The sequence below is a fragment of the Gorilla gorilla genome, chromosome 8 (genome assembly GCF_029281585.2).
Source record: "Gorilla gorilla gorilla isolate KB3781 chromosome 8, NHGRI_mGorGor1-v2.1_pri, whole genome shotgun sequence".
In the NCBI taxonomy this organism is placed as follows: Eukaryota; Metazoa; Chordata; class Mammalia; order Primates; family Hominidae; genus Gorilla; species Gorilla gorilla.
This window is the reverse complement of record NC_073232.2, coordinates 139,265,097-139,282,319: the sequence shown is the minus strand read 5'-3', so window position 1 is coordinate 139,282,319 and position 17,223 is coordinate 139,265,097. Positions and strand designations below refer to the sequence as shown.

The window sequence follows — 17,223 nt, the reverse complement described above, 5'->3', positions numbered from 1 at the left end:
GAGTATTTTCAGAGATACAAAACTTTCAGGTGTCCATCCAATAAATCAAAATAATGATTATATATGTGTAGTTATTTAATTTTTTGTTCCCTCATTAAACTAAACCCTCCAAGGACATGTGTCTCATTTATCATTATGTCTTCAACATTTGGTACACAGTAGATGCTCAGTAAATACTTGTTGAATTAACAGATGATTCAATTAGTCAATTTCTGAATATCTACTGTGTGTGTATATATATATATATACTGGTGGGAGGTGACTGGATCATGGGGTGGATTGTTCATGAATGGTTTAGCACCATCCCCTCAGCGCTGTTCTCATGATGGTGAGCTCTCACAAGATCTGGTTGTTTAAAAGTGTAGCGTGCAGCACCCCCCGCACACCCTCTCTCTTCCTCCTGCTCTAGCCATGTGAAGTGTTGGCTCCCACTTCGCCTTCCACCATAATTATAAGATTCCTGAGGCCTCCCCAGAAGCAGAAGCCACTATCCTTCCTATACAGTCTGCAGAACCATGAACCAATTAAACCTCTTTTCTTTATAAATTACCCAGTCTCAGGCACTTCTTTATAGTAAGGCGAGAATAGGCTAATGCATACATGATACCATTAAAGATCACAGAAGATGAAAAGACCAATAAGACATATGCTCTCTGCCCTCAATGAGCTTGGAATACATGACCTGCCTACCATTATCCGAGAGGAAATGCAGAATGAGAACACAAAATCAACATCATTAGGATCCTGTCTCCTAAGATGAAACACAATGCTGTCCGACCTCCTTTCATGTCATGGGTGACATCCTGTGCCACCAGGCTCCATTCCACTCATGACTGTAGGACACAAACTCTGCAGCCACTCCTTTTCAGGTTCTTTCTTAGTGAAAATTTTGGGCTTGACTGATACTTTACTAATGTTGAAAACTTATTACTGAGAAAACGTGAATGGCATATGACAGAGTCAAACTTACTTTTTCCTCTTGTAACCTTTCCTCCACTTGTTTAGAAGCTATTTCATGAGCTCTGAAGAGACTAATCGTGCTAGTTAATTCTGGATCCAAAATATTCCCGTCTTCATCTCTAACCACCAGGTCCAAATCTAGAATTCTAGAACAAGAAGAATTTAGAAGTTCACAGACATAGACCAAGGAGGCTGAATTTTCTAGCACAACTTCCACCACAGCAACTGGGCAGGTAAAAACAACCTAGAAAGTCGGGCTTGCCCAAAATATTAGGAATATAAAATTCTTGGAGGCTGCTTTCTTTAGCTTAAAATGTGTCATCTTGGGAGAAGTAAAAAAAAAAAATTCCTCAATTTTTATTTCCATTGCAATCAACAGTGGCTTTGTCTTCCAAGGAGAAGTTTTACAGATCTACAAGGCCCAAGTGAAGTATGTATTACTAATTATTATGTAAAATATGAAAAGTTTTAAGGCATACTTTTTTTTTTTTTTTTTGAGACAGTCTCATTCTTGTCGCCCAGACTGGAGTGCAGTGGTACGATCTCGGCTCACTGCAACCTCCATCTCCCGGGTTCAAGCGATTCTCCTGCCTCAGCCTCCCGAGTAGCTGGGATTACAGGAGTGTGCCACCACACCCGGCTAATTTTTGTATTTTTAGTAGAGATGAGGTTTTGCCATGTTAGCCAGGCTGGTCTCAACTCCTGACCTCAGGTGATCCGCCCACCTCAGCCTCCCAAAGTGCTGGGATTACAGGCGTGAGCCACTGCACCCCACCTAAGGCACACTACATATGTACACACACACACACATTCACATATATATGCAATCACATATACATCCATCAACCCAAACACATGGCTGGCAGTTGTGACATCATCAGAGAGTTGAGGAAGGAGAGAGGGAAGAAAACTTGGAGGAGAGATCTACCCACCACCTTTTTACTCCCCACTGACCCCAACAGGGTCCCCTGCATGTCTCCCCTTCTACTTTGAGTCCTTACATGAGGCCACAGGAAGATTTTCGATACAGATGTTCTATTGTATGTGAACACCAAACATATGGACGTTATCTACAATAAGGTTAAGCAACTTCCTGGCCAGATGGCTAAATGTAGTCACCAACTAAAAACACAAGCAACATCTGGCTAATAAATCTGTCCAGTCTATAACAGTACATTCTCCCTCTCCCTCTCCCTCCCCCTCCCCCTCCCCCCTGTCTCCACGGTCTCCCTCTCCCTCTCCCTCTCTCTCCACAGTCTGCCTCTGATGCCGAGCCGAGGCTGGACTGTACTGCCGCCATCTCGGCTCACTGCAACCTCCCTGCCTGATTCTCCTGCCTCAGCCTGCCGAGTGCCTGGGATTGCAGGCGCGTGCCGCCACACCTGACTGGTTTTCGTATTTTTTGGTGGAGACGGGGTTTCGCCGTGTTGGCAGGGCTGGTCTCCAGCTCCTGACCGCAAGTGATCTGCCAGCCTCGGCCTCCCGAGGTGCCAGGATTGCAGACGGAGTCTCGCTCACTCAGTGCTCAATGTTGCCCAGGCTGGAGTGCAGTGGCGTGATCTCGGCTCGCTACAACCTTCACCTCCCAGCCGCCTGCCTTGGCCTCCCAAAGTGCCGAGATTGCAGCCTCTGCCCGGCAGCCGCCCCGTCCGGGAGGTGGGGGGCAGCCCCCACCCAGCCAGCCGCCCCATCCGGGAGGGAGGTGGGGCGCAGCCCCCGCCCGGCCAGCCACCCCGTCCGGGAGGGAGGTGGGGGGCAGCCCCCACCCGGCCAGCCGCCCCGTTCAGGAGGTGGGGGGCGCCTCTGCCCGGCCGCCCCATCTGGGAAGTGAGGAGCCCCTCTGCCCGGTGGCCACCCCATCTGGGAGGTGTACCCAACAGCTCATTGAGAATGGGCCATGATGACGATGGCGGTTTTGTCCAATAGAAAAGGGGGAAATGTGGGGAAAAGAAAGAGAGATCAGATTGTTACTGTGTCTGTGTAGAAAGAAGTAGACATGGGAGACTCCATTTTGTTCTGTATTAAGAAAAATTCTTCTGCCGTGGGATGCTGTTAATCTATAACCTTACCCCCAACCCCGTGCTCTCTGAAACATGTGCTGTGTCCACTCAGGGTTAAATGGATTAAGGGCGGTGCAAGATGTGCTTTGTTAAACAGATGCTTGAAGGCAGCATGCTCCTTAAGAGTCATCACCACTCCCTAATCTCAAGTACCCAGGGACACAAACACTGGGGAAGGCCGCAGGGTCCTCTGCCTAGGAAAACCAGAGACCTTTGTTCACATGTTTATCTGCTGACCTTCCCTCCACTATTGTCCTATGACCCTGCCAAATCCCCCTCTCCGAGAAACACCCAAGAATGATCAATAAATACTAAAAAAATAAAAAATTAAAAAATAAATAAATAAATAAATAAACAGTACATATTTTGGGGAATATTCTCTCTGATTCCTCAAATCCAACAAAATTGTAAGATGATTTTTACCACAGTTTTTATTTAAAGAACACAGACAACTGTGTAACAAAAGAGATCAAGAGTTGTGATCTGGCAGTAGGTTCTGGCTTTCTTGTTAACAAAACATGCAGGTCTAAGGGCAGAAAATTAACCATAGGTGCCTCTTACCCTGCCGTTAGGATTATATTCCTGTAATTAACAAGCCGACGGAAACAGGCTTTTTTAACAATATGAAAAAGGAAACAGAGTCATTTGAAAGAATGATAAATTTCAATTAGAGAACATCTTTATAGTTACAAATTAAACAGGAAAGTTGAATTGCCAATAAATGTTCCATCTAAAAAACTACCCTGAGACTTCGAGTCTTGAGGTCACACACCTTAAAGCCAGATATGAGTCTGCCAGCAGCTCAAACATATTTAGTCTTTGGAGTTTTGCTCAAGCACTGTACCACTGGGAAGGCAAATACAGAAAACTGATTTTTTCCTTTTAATATCTATTGAGCAAATTCCACTGACAGTGAAGCAGGAGGACCAACTGGGCCTGTCAACAGCATCAGGGTAAACAGACTTTAAACAAATAGAGGCTTTTTGCACTGCATGAAAACAGCCGCAGTGGCTGCAATGTAAGCAGGGTGCCTCAAGACCAACAGAAAGACATCTGGAGAAAATGTAAAAAGCATTTTAAGGTCTCAATAGTTATTTTTGTAACATGTCTCACTAACAAGGCAAGCTCCTCCCTCCCAAATACTACTCCTTATCCTATCCCTGAACCGGCCCCTAGGAACGTGCTGGAACAGGCAGGGTCAGTGACGGTGTGGGCATGGTTTGTGCTGGTGTGGGCGGGGTCAATACTGGTATGGGCAGGGGTCAGTAATGCGTGGATAGAGTCAGTACTACTGTGGGTAGGGCATGGTCACTTCTAGTGTAGGCATGATCAGTTCTGGTATGGGCACGTCAGTGCTGGTGCCAGGGCAGCTACAAAGAACCAGCTTAGGAGGCCCAGCCAGTAGGTCCTACAGGCCACACAGAATTGGGTTCCCTCAGGGAACACACGAGAGGACGGCCCTGTGCCAGCCTGCTGTGCACGTCCTGCCACGTCATCACCTCACACCTGCCAGGGCAGACGGTCAGACCCATTGCACAAAGGAGGAAACCTAAGCTTGGAGAAGTTATTTATTCCAAAACCAGAGCCTGGGTTCTGTATCAGAACTCTCCAGTGGCAGAGCCATGCTCCTTCCAGAATGCCACATGCAAACCATCAAACGAAGTGGCCTGTGCAGCCAACCCTTCTACGCATTGTTCTCAGCAACCAGTGTTCAGCTGGTTCTGAATCAGAGTGAGTTTCCATTATGAAGGTGCAACTTATCACAGCAAGGCAATGGAGAGATGAAGTCCATGGAAGCCCAATGCATCTATGAGGACAGGGTGGGAGCCCTCCCCAACCTGAAATCATGTGTAGAACTGTGTGTGTGTGTGTCTGTCTGTGTGTGTGTGTGTGTGAGTGTGTGTGTCTGTGTTGGGGGGTCTGTGTGCCTGTGTTTGTGTATTGTGTATGTGCATTTTTCTAGAGATATGGTCCAAGACCTTCATCACATTCTCAAACAGCTCCTCAAACCCCTCCACCCAGGTTAAAAATCAATCAAAAAGGCAAGAATGCCTAAGCGATCAATGAAAAAGACGCAAAACATCTTTTCCTTATTAAATCCACCCACCTTAAAATCAAACATTCAACACTGTGGTATCATTTTGCATCATTTAGGTTTTCTGAAGGAAGAACTAGGAAGATATATGCAGAGCGCTGGGCTTTGGAGAAATTATGGAAGAGCCTGGAGATCCTTGGGCAAAAAAACCTGTCTTATTAAGGACTGTATTTCCTATCAAAGTAGTAAACTGTATTTGGAAACACTTCCTTCCTTAACTAGATTTTTCCATGATACAATGTACTTTGCTAGCTTCCTGCAGCCAAATTAAGCAGGTGGTCTCTGAACATAAGTTTAAATTATGATACTCCAATAGAAAATCAAATCAAAGCTCCAAAAGTCTGCTTTTTTAAGCAGGTGGTCTTGAAATGGGTTTTGCTGCAACAATAGCTAATATCTCAGGCTTTCTGGAAAAAAAAACAAAAACCTTCTCCTACAACATTTCTAATCCAAACCCTACATCTTGCTCATAACGTTGCTTTCAGAAATTTTTCACACTTCAAAATATAAATTACCAGAAAATTATGTGATAATTCTGATTTTACAGAAAGGTTCTTTGATTTACCCGGACTCCTTTCTGCTGAATGGCTGGAAACAAACCCCTTCCCTTTTCTGACTTCCACATTCCAATGTGTAAAATGAGGGGGTTGAATTAAACCAGAAGTTTTCCAAATCTGCTGTCCAGCACAGCCCAACTCTATTTTTAAAACTTGAGATTTCCGGCTGGGAGCAGTGGCTCTCGCATGTAATCCTGGCACTTTGGGATGCCAAGGCGGGTGGATCACCTGAGGTAGGGAGTTTGAGATCAGCCTGACCAACATGGAGAAACCCCATCTCTACTAAAAATACAAAATTAGCCAGGCATGGTGGTGCATGCCTATAATCCCAGCTATTTGGGAGGCTGAAACAGGAGAATCACTTGAACCCAGGAGGCAGAGATTGCAGTGGGCCAAGATCATGCCATTGCACTCCAGTCTGGGCAACAAGGCCGAAACTCCATCTCAAAAAAAAAAAAAAAAAAAAAAACATTGGAGATTTCCAGCCAGCATCCCAGATATCACAAATCAGAGCCTTAAGGGGTAGGTCTCGGGATTCTATAATTCAACAGCTATCCCAGTGATTCTGAAATAGAAGAGCATTTAGGAACCATGTGACCAGATACTTTTTAAGGCTTCTTGCAGCTCTGCTATTCTATGAAAAACTAAATATTACCAGGTGGAAAAGGGCATGGCCTCATTCTAGTTACAGGACCCAGCAGAATTAGGATCAGAGCAGCTTGTTTGCTTTCAGCATCAAAAAACACGTGCTAACATAGAAGGTACAGCTGTAGGCAGGGGTGAGCACTAAAGGCACTCATGCAGAGCTGGGGGGATGCCTGCTGTGGATGGGAAGAACTCTTGCTCTGGCAAGAGACATAACTGCACAAAGCAACTATTTGTTGTTTATCTGCAGTGAAATTTAACTGGGCTGTATTTCTGTTTGTGAAAACTGGCAAGCCTACACAGGTGACAAACTTTCCAGTGATCTAATGTCCACTCCAATGCTCAGAACCTGGGATTCCACAGAAAGAAACCTGTTGCTTGTCACTACGCAAGGCCCCCCAGATCTGGACTCAAAGTCAAAAACTATGGTCAGAAAGTAAAAGTTCCTTGCTAGGGGAGAAATGATGGGGTTCCCTCCAGAACGGTGAAAATGACAGGCTCCCTGGCTTCTTGACTCTATCCCTTGAAGAATGACAAGGTTTCAAGAATGGCTCACAAAATTCCCCAGTTCAGAATCCAATGGAAAATACCTCATCCTTTTCAAAATGAAAAACATGCCATTACTTTGATGGTAGAAATTTTGTTTTATGATAAAATATGATCTTGGTCTCCTGAAGGCTTATAGTGATGTTATTACATTGGATAATTTAAGCGTAAAATCATCTTTCAAATAAACAAACCTGTTTCCATAATCAATTTTGGCTGTGACCTTCTTCTTCAGTTCTTTGAGTTCATCCTGAGGCAGAGTTCCAGAAAGAATTTGTGATCGCCATTCAATAAGGTCATAGATCATGTGCCGCACACTTCGAAACATCTCCCTGTTATCTTGCTATACAGGGGAAAACCCAATGAGAAAGATTTTGTTATAAAACAGCATTGTGGAGATGGTAGAGAATGGATATCTCTTCAAATACGCATGAGGTATAAGCACTAGATCATGAGATTTAGTTAATGTTGAATTAAAAGGTGCTTTCAGCATAAACTAAAACATATTATACGGAATTTGGTTTCCATGAGACATTAAAAGATTAAAGGAATAAAAAGTAATGCATAATCCCCAAGATTTCATCCAACATCCTATGTCCCACTGAAGCAAAAAGGTGATCCCAACAGGGGCTAGACCTTGAGCGTCAACACCTGCTCGTGAGCTTCCTGCATCTGGATCAGAGATGGGCAAGTCTAAAGCTCCTCCAGAATTAGTCTGAGCCTAAGGATCTGAATCCTACAACCTACATACGGTCTTCAGAACACCCTGCACCCTGGACCCTTCTCAGCACACTGAGAACCTGAACTCCTCGGCCTCGCTCTCAGCTGAGCTATAGGGAAGAAGCAGCATTCCACCCTGGGCGGGCTGCTGCACACTGTGGTGTGTACAACCCGCAAGAGACACTTCTGCAAGAGGCCAAATCTCAATCTACAAGCTCTTGGTGCTTTGTGACAAGAGGAAAATGCAAATAAGATGCAAAACTCACACTTCTTACCACTTTCTAAGAATTTTGATGGGATTGATGGTTCAAAGAAAAGCAACAGTTTGCAGCTTGCAATTACAAGTGTACAATAATCAAGGAGATTAGGGATTATCTGAAGGAAAATAACTCAGCGGTTCTTTCCATGAAAAGAAATCTAGGTAGAACCTAATGTGATAAAATTCTAAGCACTGCTGGCCTTGGTAGCTCCGGCCCATAATCCTAGCACTTTGGGAAGCAGAGGCGGGAGGACTGCTTGCGTCCAGGAGTTGGAGACCAGCCTGGGCAACATAAGGAGACCTCATCTCTTCAAAAATTAAAAAAATTAGCTGAGCATGGTGGCTCACAGGTGTAGTCCCAGCTACTCAGGAGGCTGAGGTGGGAGCATTGCTTGAGCCCAGGAGGTTAAGGCTGCAGGGAGCTGTGATCATGCCACTGCAATCTAGCCTGGGCAACAGAGCAAGACCCTATCTCAAAAAATAAATAAATAAAAAGGTATCTAAATGTCATGGTCCCTTTAAAACATTAAATTTGTTCACTGCCACTTTTTTAAAAAACTCCCCCTCTACATATCTAAATCACATACTGAGCTCACTCTGGTATTTAACCTTCTTTCTAGGAGTTTCTAATATCCACGCTGCCTTCTCTTGTCCACTGCTCTAAGGCTGTATCAACTTCTAAAATCCTTACTATTTTGCTAATATCTACAATGTACAGCAAAAAATGCATTTTTTTTTATTTTGAGAAGGGGTCTCGCTCTGTTACTCAGGCTAGAGTGCAGTGGCGCAATCTTGGCTCATTGCAACCTCCGCCTTCCAGGATCAAGCAATTCTCCTGCCTAAGCTTCCCAAGTAGCTGGGACTACACAGGCATGCTCCACCATGCTCAGCTAATTTTTGTATTTTTAGTAGGGACGGGGTTTCACCATGTTGGCCAGGCTGGTCTCAAACTCCTCACCTCAGGTGATCCATCCGCCTCGGCCTCCCTAAGTGCTGGGATTACAGGCATAAGCCACTGCGCCCAGCCCATATAAAAATATTATAGCCATTTTTGGGGTTAGCTTTCTTTGCACAAATCCAACCATGTAAGTCTATCAGAGGCAAATTTAAGTTTTGTGAAAGGAAACCAAGGTGCTCATTAAGAATACCTACCCTAGGGTTACAGACTTAAGTAGGTCCACTGACTATTAGCATCAACTCCTGTTTGTTTTGTTGCCATATTTTTGTTTAAAAATTGCTAAGTTGAAGATGAAACCCTGACTACAGAATTGCTCAGATTTACACAAAACATTCATGGCTAACTTTACGCTTTTAGGTTTTTCAGTACGTCTGATGACAATTACTGCAACTGCTTATTACTGTGCATTTACAGGAAACCACTGTATAATCACAAACAACAAGCCTGCCCAACAAGCAGCTGCAGGACTTTAGGAAGTTTTCTATGTTCTCAAGAAATGAACGTACCGACTTCCTTCCAGAGCCCTGGCTTGGTGATAATAACATTAGCATATGAGAAATCAACACTCTGAATAGAAATACAAGCTTAACAAAGGTAATCTTCTGCAAATATGGATTTATGTGCAAAGAAATGCCCTGAGGGAATACGAAATGGAAGATGTCAGAGCTTCAACCTCTCTGCATTAATAAGACTTCTTCTGTGATCAGGAGAACTGGACAATTGCACACGAAGCCGGAATGTAAAATATTTCCCTATCCCTGTCACAAGCACAGGTAAATCTACAAGACTCTGTTGTTTTTCTTAAATGATAAGAGGTATTACCTACTGTCAGACAACGGCAAAAAATAAATAAATAAATAGTAATTGCCCTCTACCGGATCCTTAAATAAGCACCTATTACTGTTTAAAAGGTGACATCAACACACACTGCCCGATCCCGCGTTCCAGGGGCCTGAAACAACCAAATTTCTCCTTCCAATGCAAGGAAAGATACATCCTACAGTCCCTTCTGCTACAGCTCACTGTAATACACCCAAATACATGGCAGGTCAAAGGGCACACAGCCCCCAGCAGGGGCTAAACTCTCAGCCATGTCGCTTCCTTTGCCATTTCCGAGTAAAACTCTGTCTCGGAAGCTCTGCTTTTAAGGTTCGCTGAGAAAAAAAAAAACATCCCATTGGCATATCAGGGTCAAAAAAGCCCACTCTCTATTTCTAAGCTTTGAATGAATATCTCATTTTCTCACCACGTAGAGCTGCCTCCAGATGGTGGACCACTCTCGGAGTGTCGTGGTGACTTCCTGGATGAGGGGGAGGTCACCCGGGATGACTGTTTCATGTTGCCTGGGAGGAAAGAAGGAAAGAGCAGCTGAGTCCACGGTTTCACTGCCTGCTATGAGTAGTACCTGGTAAATTTCACATCTAGGCCATAGCGTTCAGTATTAAGCAAATGGGAAGAAAATCTACAAATAAGACTGCATGCACACATATAAATACATACATCTCTACGAATGACAAGTTATATTTGTACAGAGCTTGGGAAGGTTCATACATTATCCTGCACGTAAGCCATCCACCTCACACGTCAAGGTAAGATGAAAGAGGCAAATAATATTCCATTAAAAGTCTACAGAACGTCAAGGTCTGGCAAAAGGAAAGTATATTCATAATATGTGTACCCATCTATCTTAAAGATGCCATAAATTACAGCTGGTCCATGTGGCATTAAAATGCAGGTTTGGGTTAAGATGACTTTTACATTTTCCATCACGCATAAAACTCATTACATGATAATACAGGAAGCAGTTATCCTTGGCGAAATATGAGAGCGGTTACAGCTTCCAAATGTCCATGGTTACTCTATCAGATGCCAACTCTGATTAAACTCTGTATCCTCTTTCTTATTCTTTTTCCTCCGCCCCAAAAGTTTAACCTTTGACTTACTCTTCTTTTTTGAAACGGTGTCTCGCTCTGTCACACAGGCTGGAGTGCAGTGGTGCAATCTCGGCTCACTGCAATCTCTGCCTCCCAGGTTCAAGCGATTCTCCTGCTTCAGCCTCCCAAGCAGCTGGGACTACAGGTGCCCACCACCACGCCCGGCTAATTTTTGTATTTTTAGTAGAGATGAGGTTTCACCATATTGGCCAGGCTGATCTTGAATGCCTGACTTCAGGTGATACTCCCACCTCAGCCTCCCAAAGTGCTGGGATTACAGGCATGAGCCACCGCGCCCAGCCCCTTGACTTATTCTTAACTCATTACCTATTTATGCGCTGGTTTTCATCAAATCAACCACTGCTTCTTGGGCATGTGCTCTGGGTCAGGCACTATGCTAAGTAAGACTCAGACTACTGAGGGTTAGGGGGAGAGAGTGAATTTGTGGCTGGTGTAGTTAGGCTAGCTGGCCCCACAGGTTGTCTGTGTGTCCTGAACAGGCAAGAATGTGGCCAGCATGGAATGCTGAGGGATGCTACAATAGGTCCCACCTACATCCCTTGATGTGCACAGAGCCCAGACCTGTGGAAGGAACCCTGACTTTGGCTCACGATTGGGGATCAGGCCTGCGATGACTTATTGACAGTGGAGGGGAGGATCCTAAAGCAAGAGACAATGGGGCCCCTGGAAGAACGGTGGTCTCATGGATAGTTCCAGAACCAGACATCAGAGGGAAGGGTGCAGGCAAAACCATCCCCTAGAAAACTGCTATGAAGAATGACCCTTTGGGCTGGGCGTGGTGGCTCACGCCTGTAATCCCAGCACTTTGGGAGGCCGAGGTGGGTGGATCAGGAGTTCGAGACCAGCCTGGCCAACATGGTGAAACCCCGTCTCTACTAAAAATAAATAAATACAAAAAATCAGCCGGGCGTGGTGGTGCGGGCCTGTAATCCCAGCTACTCAGGAGGCTGAAGCAGGAGAATCAGTTGAACCCGGGAGATGGAAGTTGCAGTGAGCCAAGATTGTACCATTGCACTCCAGCCTGGGCAACAAAGCGAGACACCATCTCAAAAACAACAACAATAACAACAACAACAAAATGACCCTTTCATGGGCCATCATCAGTGTCTATTGAAGAACATGACTATTAAAACAGCCCTGCCAAGGATGTCCCCAAGTTTCCCAGTAAGGATGCTGATGGAAATGTGGTTCATTACATGCTAAGGTGTCATCCCTATAAAGTCTGCAGGGAGAAATTTCCTTCCACTCACAGTATGAGGATCTGCAACAACGACTGGGCTGTTTTCATCTTACGGATCCTGGGTTGAGTCCACTGGTGCTCCTCACACTGGCTATAAGAAGCTTGGAGCTCAATGACCTCCCTTCCACTATGTGAATAGGGCCTCAGTGCATGCACCATGTCCTGCTGTTGGTTCTGGTTCCGCCTTAGGTTCCTCCCTTCTGGTAGGCCCAGTGGATCCCTGGGATTAATGTGCCAGCTGGCATTAACGCATTTGATCTGGCTTTATTGTCTTACCTTTGTTACCACCTTGTTACCTGCCAGGGTTCAAGAATATGTAACCCCAACAATGCCTGCCTCATAGGGCTGCTGGTAAGACTGAGGGAAAGAGCATCAAGGCAGAGCATCTTTAAGAATGAATGGGGCTCCACAAGGTGGCTCATGCCTGTAATCACACCACTTCGGGAGGCTAAAGTGGGTAGAGCACCTAAGGTCAGGAGTTCAAGGCCAGCCTGGCCAACGTGGTGAAACCCTGTCTCTACTAAAAATACAAAAATTAGCCAGGCATGGTGGCGTGCGCCTGTAATCCCAGCTACTCGGGAGGCTGAGACAGGAGAATCGCTTGAACGCAGGAGGCGGAGGTTGCAGTGAGTGGAGATCATGCTACTGCACTCCAACCTAGGCAACAGAGCAAGACTTCGTCTCAAAAAAAAAAAAAAAAAGAATGAATGGGACATAGCGGAGTGAGGAAATGATGGGTCAAAGGGACACCAAGTTTCTGTTAGATAGGAGGAATAAGTTCAACAGGCCTACTATCCTACACCAAGGTGACTACAGTCAATAGCAATGTATTGTATACTCGAAATTGCTGAGAGTAGATTTTAAGTGTTCTCATTACAAATAAATGATAAGTATGTAAGGTAATGCACACATAGTTAGTTTGATTTAGCCATCCCACAATGTATACATACTTCAAAACATCATGTTGTACACCATAAATACATATAATTTTTTTTTTGTCAAATCTAAAAATAATTTTTTGGCCGGGTGCAGTGGCTCACATCTGTAATCCCAGCACTTTGGGAGGCCAAGGCGGGCAGATCACTTAAGGTCACAAGTTCAAGACCGGCCTGGCCACCATGGTGAAACCCCCATCTCTACTGAAAAAAAAAAAAAAAACAACACAAAAATTAGCTGGGCATGGTGGTGAATGCCTGTAGTCCCAGCCACTGGGGAGGCTAAGGCAGGAGAATCACTTGAACCTGGAGGCAGAGGTTGCAGTGAGCCAAGATCTCGCCACTGCACTTCAACCTGGGTGACAGAGCAAGACTCCCTCTCAAAAAATAAAAATACACAATACAAAATAAAAATAATAATAATTTTTTTGGAAAAGAGAATGAACGGGACATAGCAGATGCTCACCCAACAGTGGGGATGATTGTCATTAGTTACTTGGCTGCCTAACTGAATGAGGGGTGAAGAGACAAGTCAGGGCTGGTGGTCCCGATGTGAGCATCACCCACAGAGACAGATCATCTGAAGAGGGGAACGCAACAGAGGCCATGTCAATCAGGGAGGGGCAACAAAGAAATAGGAGACGGCTAGGACAGCACCATCAGAGTAGCGGACACAGGACAGAGGAGATGGTGACATGCCTGAGCAGTAGGTCAGCACAACAAGAAGAGGATGAGGGCATCGGCGTTAAGAGGGGCTTTCAGTGAAGCAGGGACCAACGTGTCCAAGGCTGCAGTGGAGCTCCAGAGGCGGAGGATGAGAAGACACTGTGAGGTCTGGACATAAGGAGGCATTGCTAACCATGTCAGTACTGGGAAAAGCATGGAGGACAAAATGGGAATTGCTTTGGTTATGGGGGAATAGGTACAGAATCAGTGGTAACAGGCATAGAGTAATCATTTGGGATGTCTGAGAATGAATGAAGTCAGCATCCAGAAAGAAGAGAGACAAAGCAAAAGAGATCCTTCATGAGAGTCAATGCAAGCAAGATACTGTGAGAGAGATCACATGAGAGAGAGCTTTGCAAGAGAAAGACAGAGCCTGCAAGAGAAAGACAGAGACTGTAAAAGAAAGACAGAGCCTGCAAGAGACAGATCATGCAAGAGAGAGCTCATGCAAGAAAGAGAGGCTTACAAGGCAGCCTGCAAGACAGAGGCCATATGAGAACGATCATGCAAGAGACCAGCAAGAGACAGATCCTGAAAGACAGACTCTGCAAGAGACAGGACAATAAACTTGGAGAGCAAGAAGGCAGGCAGAGGTGGGATGAAAGCGTGGCCCACATTGGCACTAGAAAGGGGAAAGGACCAGGAGAAGAAGGGAAGGTGGAAGTCTACAACAACCTGGAGGAAAAGAAGAGGGATGAGATCACCTGTCAAGCCTGAAGGCCGGGGTTCTTCAGGGAAGGAGCTGTTGGGCAGCTAGGCTTGAGTGGCCGTGGCAAGAGAGACACATAGAGCCAGGAAAAGAGTGTGGGGAACAATCACAGGGAACCCAAAGCAACAGCAGGGAAATTGTTTCTAAACTGTTCATTTCACCATAGCTCTATGCATTTGCCCACAGTGGGGCACCTTGGACCAGAAGGCCCAGAAACAGGAACCAAATGTGTCTCTGTCTGCCTGTTTGGTTAGGTGTGACTCTACTTATTGAGACTCAGAATAACCTGTTGTTCACTTTATTATCATGCTTCATAATTACATTTTACATATATTCTTTTGTATACATCAAAGTGATTTTTAAATAATCATACACAGTCTGCCCTGTATAAGGATTCTAATGCAGATATAAGGTACACTAAATGCACACTTGATCCAGTTACTTCCACAGAGTAAAAGTCTCAACTTTCTTTTTCTTCCCTTTAAAACTTTGCATACAAAACACTTTATCTGTCTAAAAAGTACCATATTGCAGGTCATCATCATTCACGCCTCTAAATTATTTTCTTCATTTTAAGTATGCATCATGGAATTATGGAACCCGAACGGTTCTTTTCGTATGTTAAAAGTACAGTGCTTGGAAAGGCAATTTTGTAATCAGCCAAAGAGATGTCATTATGCAGTAATCATATGATTAGTAATTTTATAATTTACATATTTAACTGAGTGTGAAGATGTAGCAGAGACAAAAAAAGAAAACATTTTAATGTTCCTTCTTCCAAGTTCACACCTGGTTATTCACTTGCCATTCCTGCCTAATGGGTTCCTGTTCTAGAAATGTCCTTTTAATGATCTTATACATCAGTTTTATGACCTCTAGGAAGCATACATCACAATTAGACAAAATGTAAACTCATGCATGTCCCAATTTAACAACTGTTGCTTCACCCTAAACTCCATTTATATCACAGCCTGCAATGTCTTCCCAAAAAAAAAGGGGACTCAGAGCTGCGGGGCTTTGGAGTCTCTGCCAAATGAAGTCAGTAGCTCACAGAGGAAGCACAGAGCACCAGGGCGAATGTTTTCCAATAGGGACCCCAGGTTCAAGGACAGTGACTGCCAAGTATGGTGCTGACTTCAGACTCTGTAAAGGATCAAAGCCATGTTAAACACAACTCCGAATCACAAGTCCCCTTTCTCTCCCCAAAACTCCTGTCCCCCAGGAGTCAATCACACCCATTGTCTTGACCCTCTCATATTACGCCATCGTACAAAAGAGCAGCAAGGCCAAATATAGTACTTGCAATTCTTCATTTAAACATCAAGACCAGACTCACCCTTTTCCTTCAACTATCGCTTCTTTAAGATGAATATATGAAGCAGGAAATATACCCTTTGGGAGAAAAAAAAAAAACAGTAGCTTTTATTATCAATAGGATTGCTGAATGTAAATCAAACAATAGTTCCCAAAAAGGTGGGGTGAGGGGTGGCTAGATCGCTCTTAATTTTTTAAGTCTTAACATATCAAAGAAAACACAAAGAAGTGGAAAAGACGGCAACTCATTTGGCTTGTATTGCAGAGTCTGCCGATGTCTCAGAAGCAAACAGACAATACGCTTGCAAAGGAAAAAGTCCACAAAGATACAGGCAATTTGCAGGCTGCTCCATAGATCACACCTTTTTGGCCTCAATGCAGGCAGAACAAAGACCAACTGATGTCTCAAAAGCAATTTTTGATGATGGTCTCCTCTTTCAAAATGATGAAAGTTGGTTTACATCACCAATTGTCCCTTGTACACTGACCATGTACCCAGACCCACAGAGACTTTCTCAGAGACCTCCCCAACAGGGGGGCCCTCTGGTAAAATACAGGAAGACATGTGGAATTTCGCCCAATCTGCACAACACCTGGGGGTACACCCTAGCTTCCGCTGATAAGCTGGCCAACCTCCCTCAAGTGCAATGCACATGTGAGCCCAAGAGAATGAAGCCTGGGGAGAGTTTCTCAACAGGACATTCAGCCTCAGGCACATTCTGTGAAGTGCCAGAAAGAGCTTTATCAAGAGTTTGGGTCCGAGTCCAGGCACGATGTAATCCCAACACTTTGGGAGGCTCAGGTGTGTGGATCACTTGAGGTCAGGAGTTCAAGACCAGCCTGGCCAACATGGTGAAACCCCATCTCTACTAAAAATACAAAAATTAGCCAGGTGTGGTGGCGGGCACCTGTAATCCCCGCTACTCAGGTGGCTGAGGCAGGAGAATCGCTTGAACTCGGGAAGTGGAGGTTGCAGTAAGCAGAGATCCTGCCACTGTGCTCCAGCCTGGGTGACAGAGCAAGACTCTGCCTCACGAAAAAAAAAAAAAAAAACTTAGGGTCCTGCTTTCTGAGCAAGCAAAATAACTCCCTTACTGGAATAAAGCAAAGGTTAAGAAAAGAGGCAACGGGGCTGGGGTCTTGGGCAGTGCATCGCAACCCAGCTACCGCTTCCTGCATGAGATTTAGTGCACGCAGCAGAAATTGATAAAGTGGCACCCCTGTGGCTTCGAGGCACCTGTTGTGGGAATGGAAGCTTCTGCATGGGTTTCCCCGGCATCCAGCCCTGAATGATGCAGAAAACAAGCTACTAATCAAGTTTGGGAAGGGCAGGGGGTGGGCAGGGGGCAGGCAGGGGGCTGAACTGGTCTAGCAGGCACCAATGATTCATGTTGCTTCTGCCAACAAGGAAAGTGGCCAAATTCCATATAAAGAAGAATTATCACAGAGAGGGAAGGCGTCAGGCAGAGAGTCAGAGACTGAGCAACAAACAAGGCTGGGCCAGGCTCAGAGGTGCACACCTGCAACCAGCACTTCGGGAAGCC

At 45.0% G+C, this 17,223-nt stretch overlaps 1 protein-coding gene across 2 annotated transcripts in view; it reads right to left on the bottom strand.

Annotated features, from left to right (window-relative positions):
- Positions 1 to 17,223, bottom strand: part of DOCK1 (dedicator of cytokinesis 1) — a 565,813-nt gene that overhangs the window by 469,641 nt on the left and 78,949 nt on the right. For both annotated transcript variants that reach the window (XM_019035115.4, XM_019035114.4), the window contains exons 4-7: positions 15,702 to 15,757; positions 10,047 to 10,143; positions 7,058 to 7,206; positions 971 to 1,106 (exon numbers count right to left, since the gene is read on the bottom strand). In XM_019035115.4, coding sequence (XP_018890660.2) covers positions 971 to 1,106; positions 7,058 to 7,206; positions 10,047 to 10,143; positions 15,702 to 15,757 — 438 coding nt within the window. The remainder of the gene's footprint in view (positions 1 to 970; positions 1,107 to 7,057; positions 7,207 to 10,046; positions 10,144 to 15,701; positions 15,758 to 17,223) is intronic.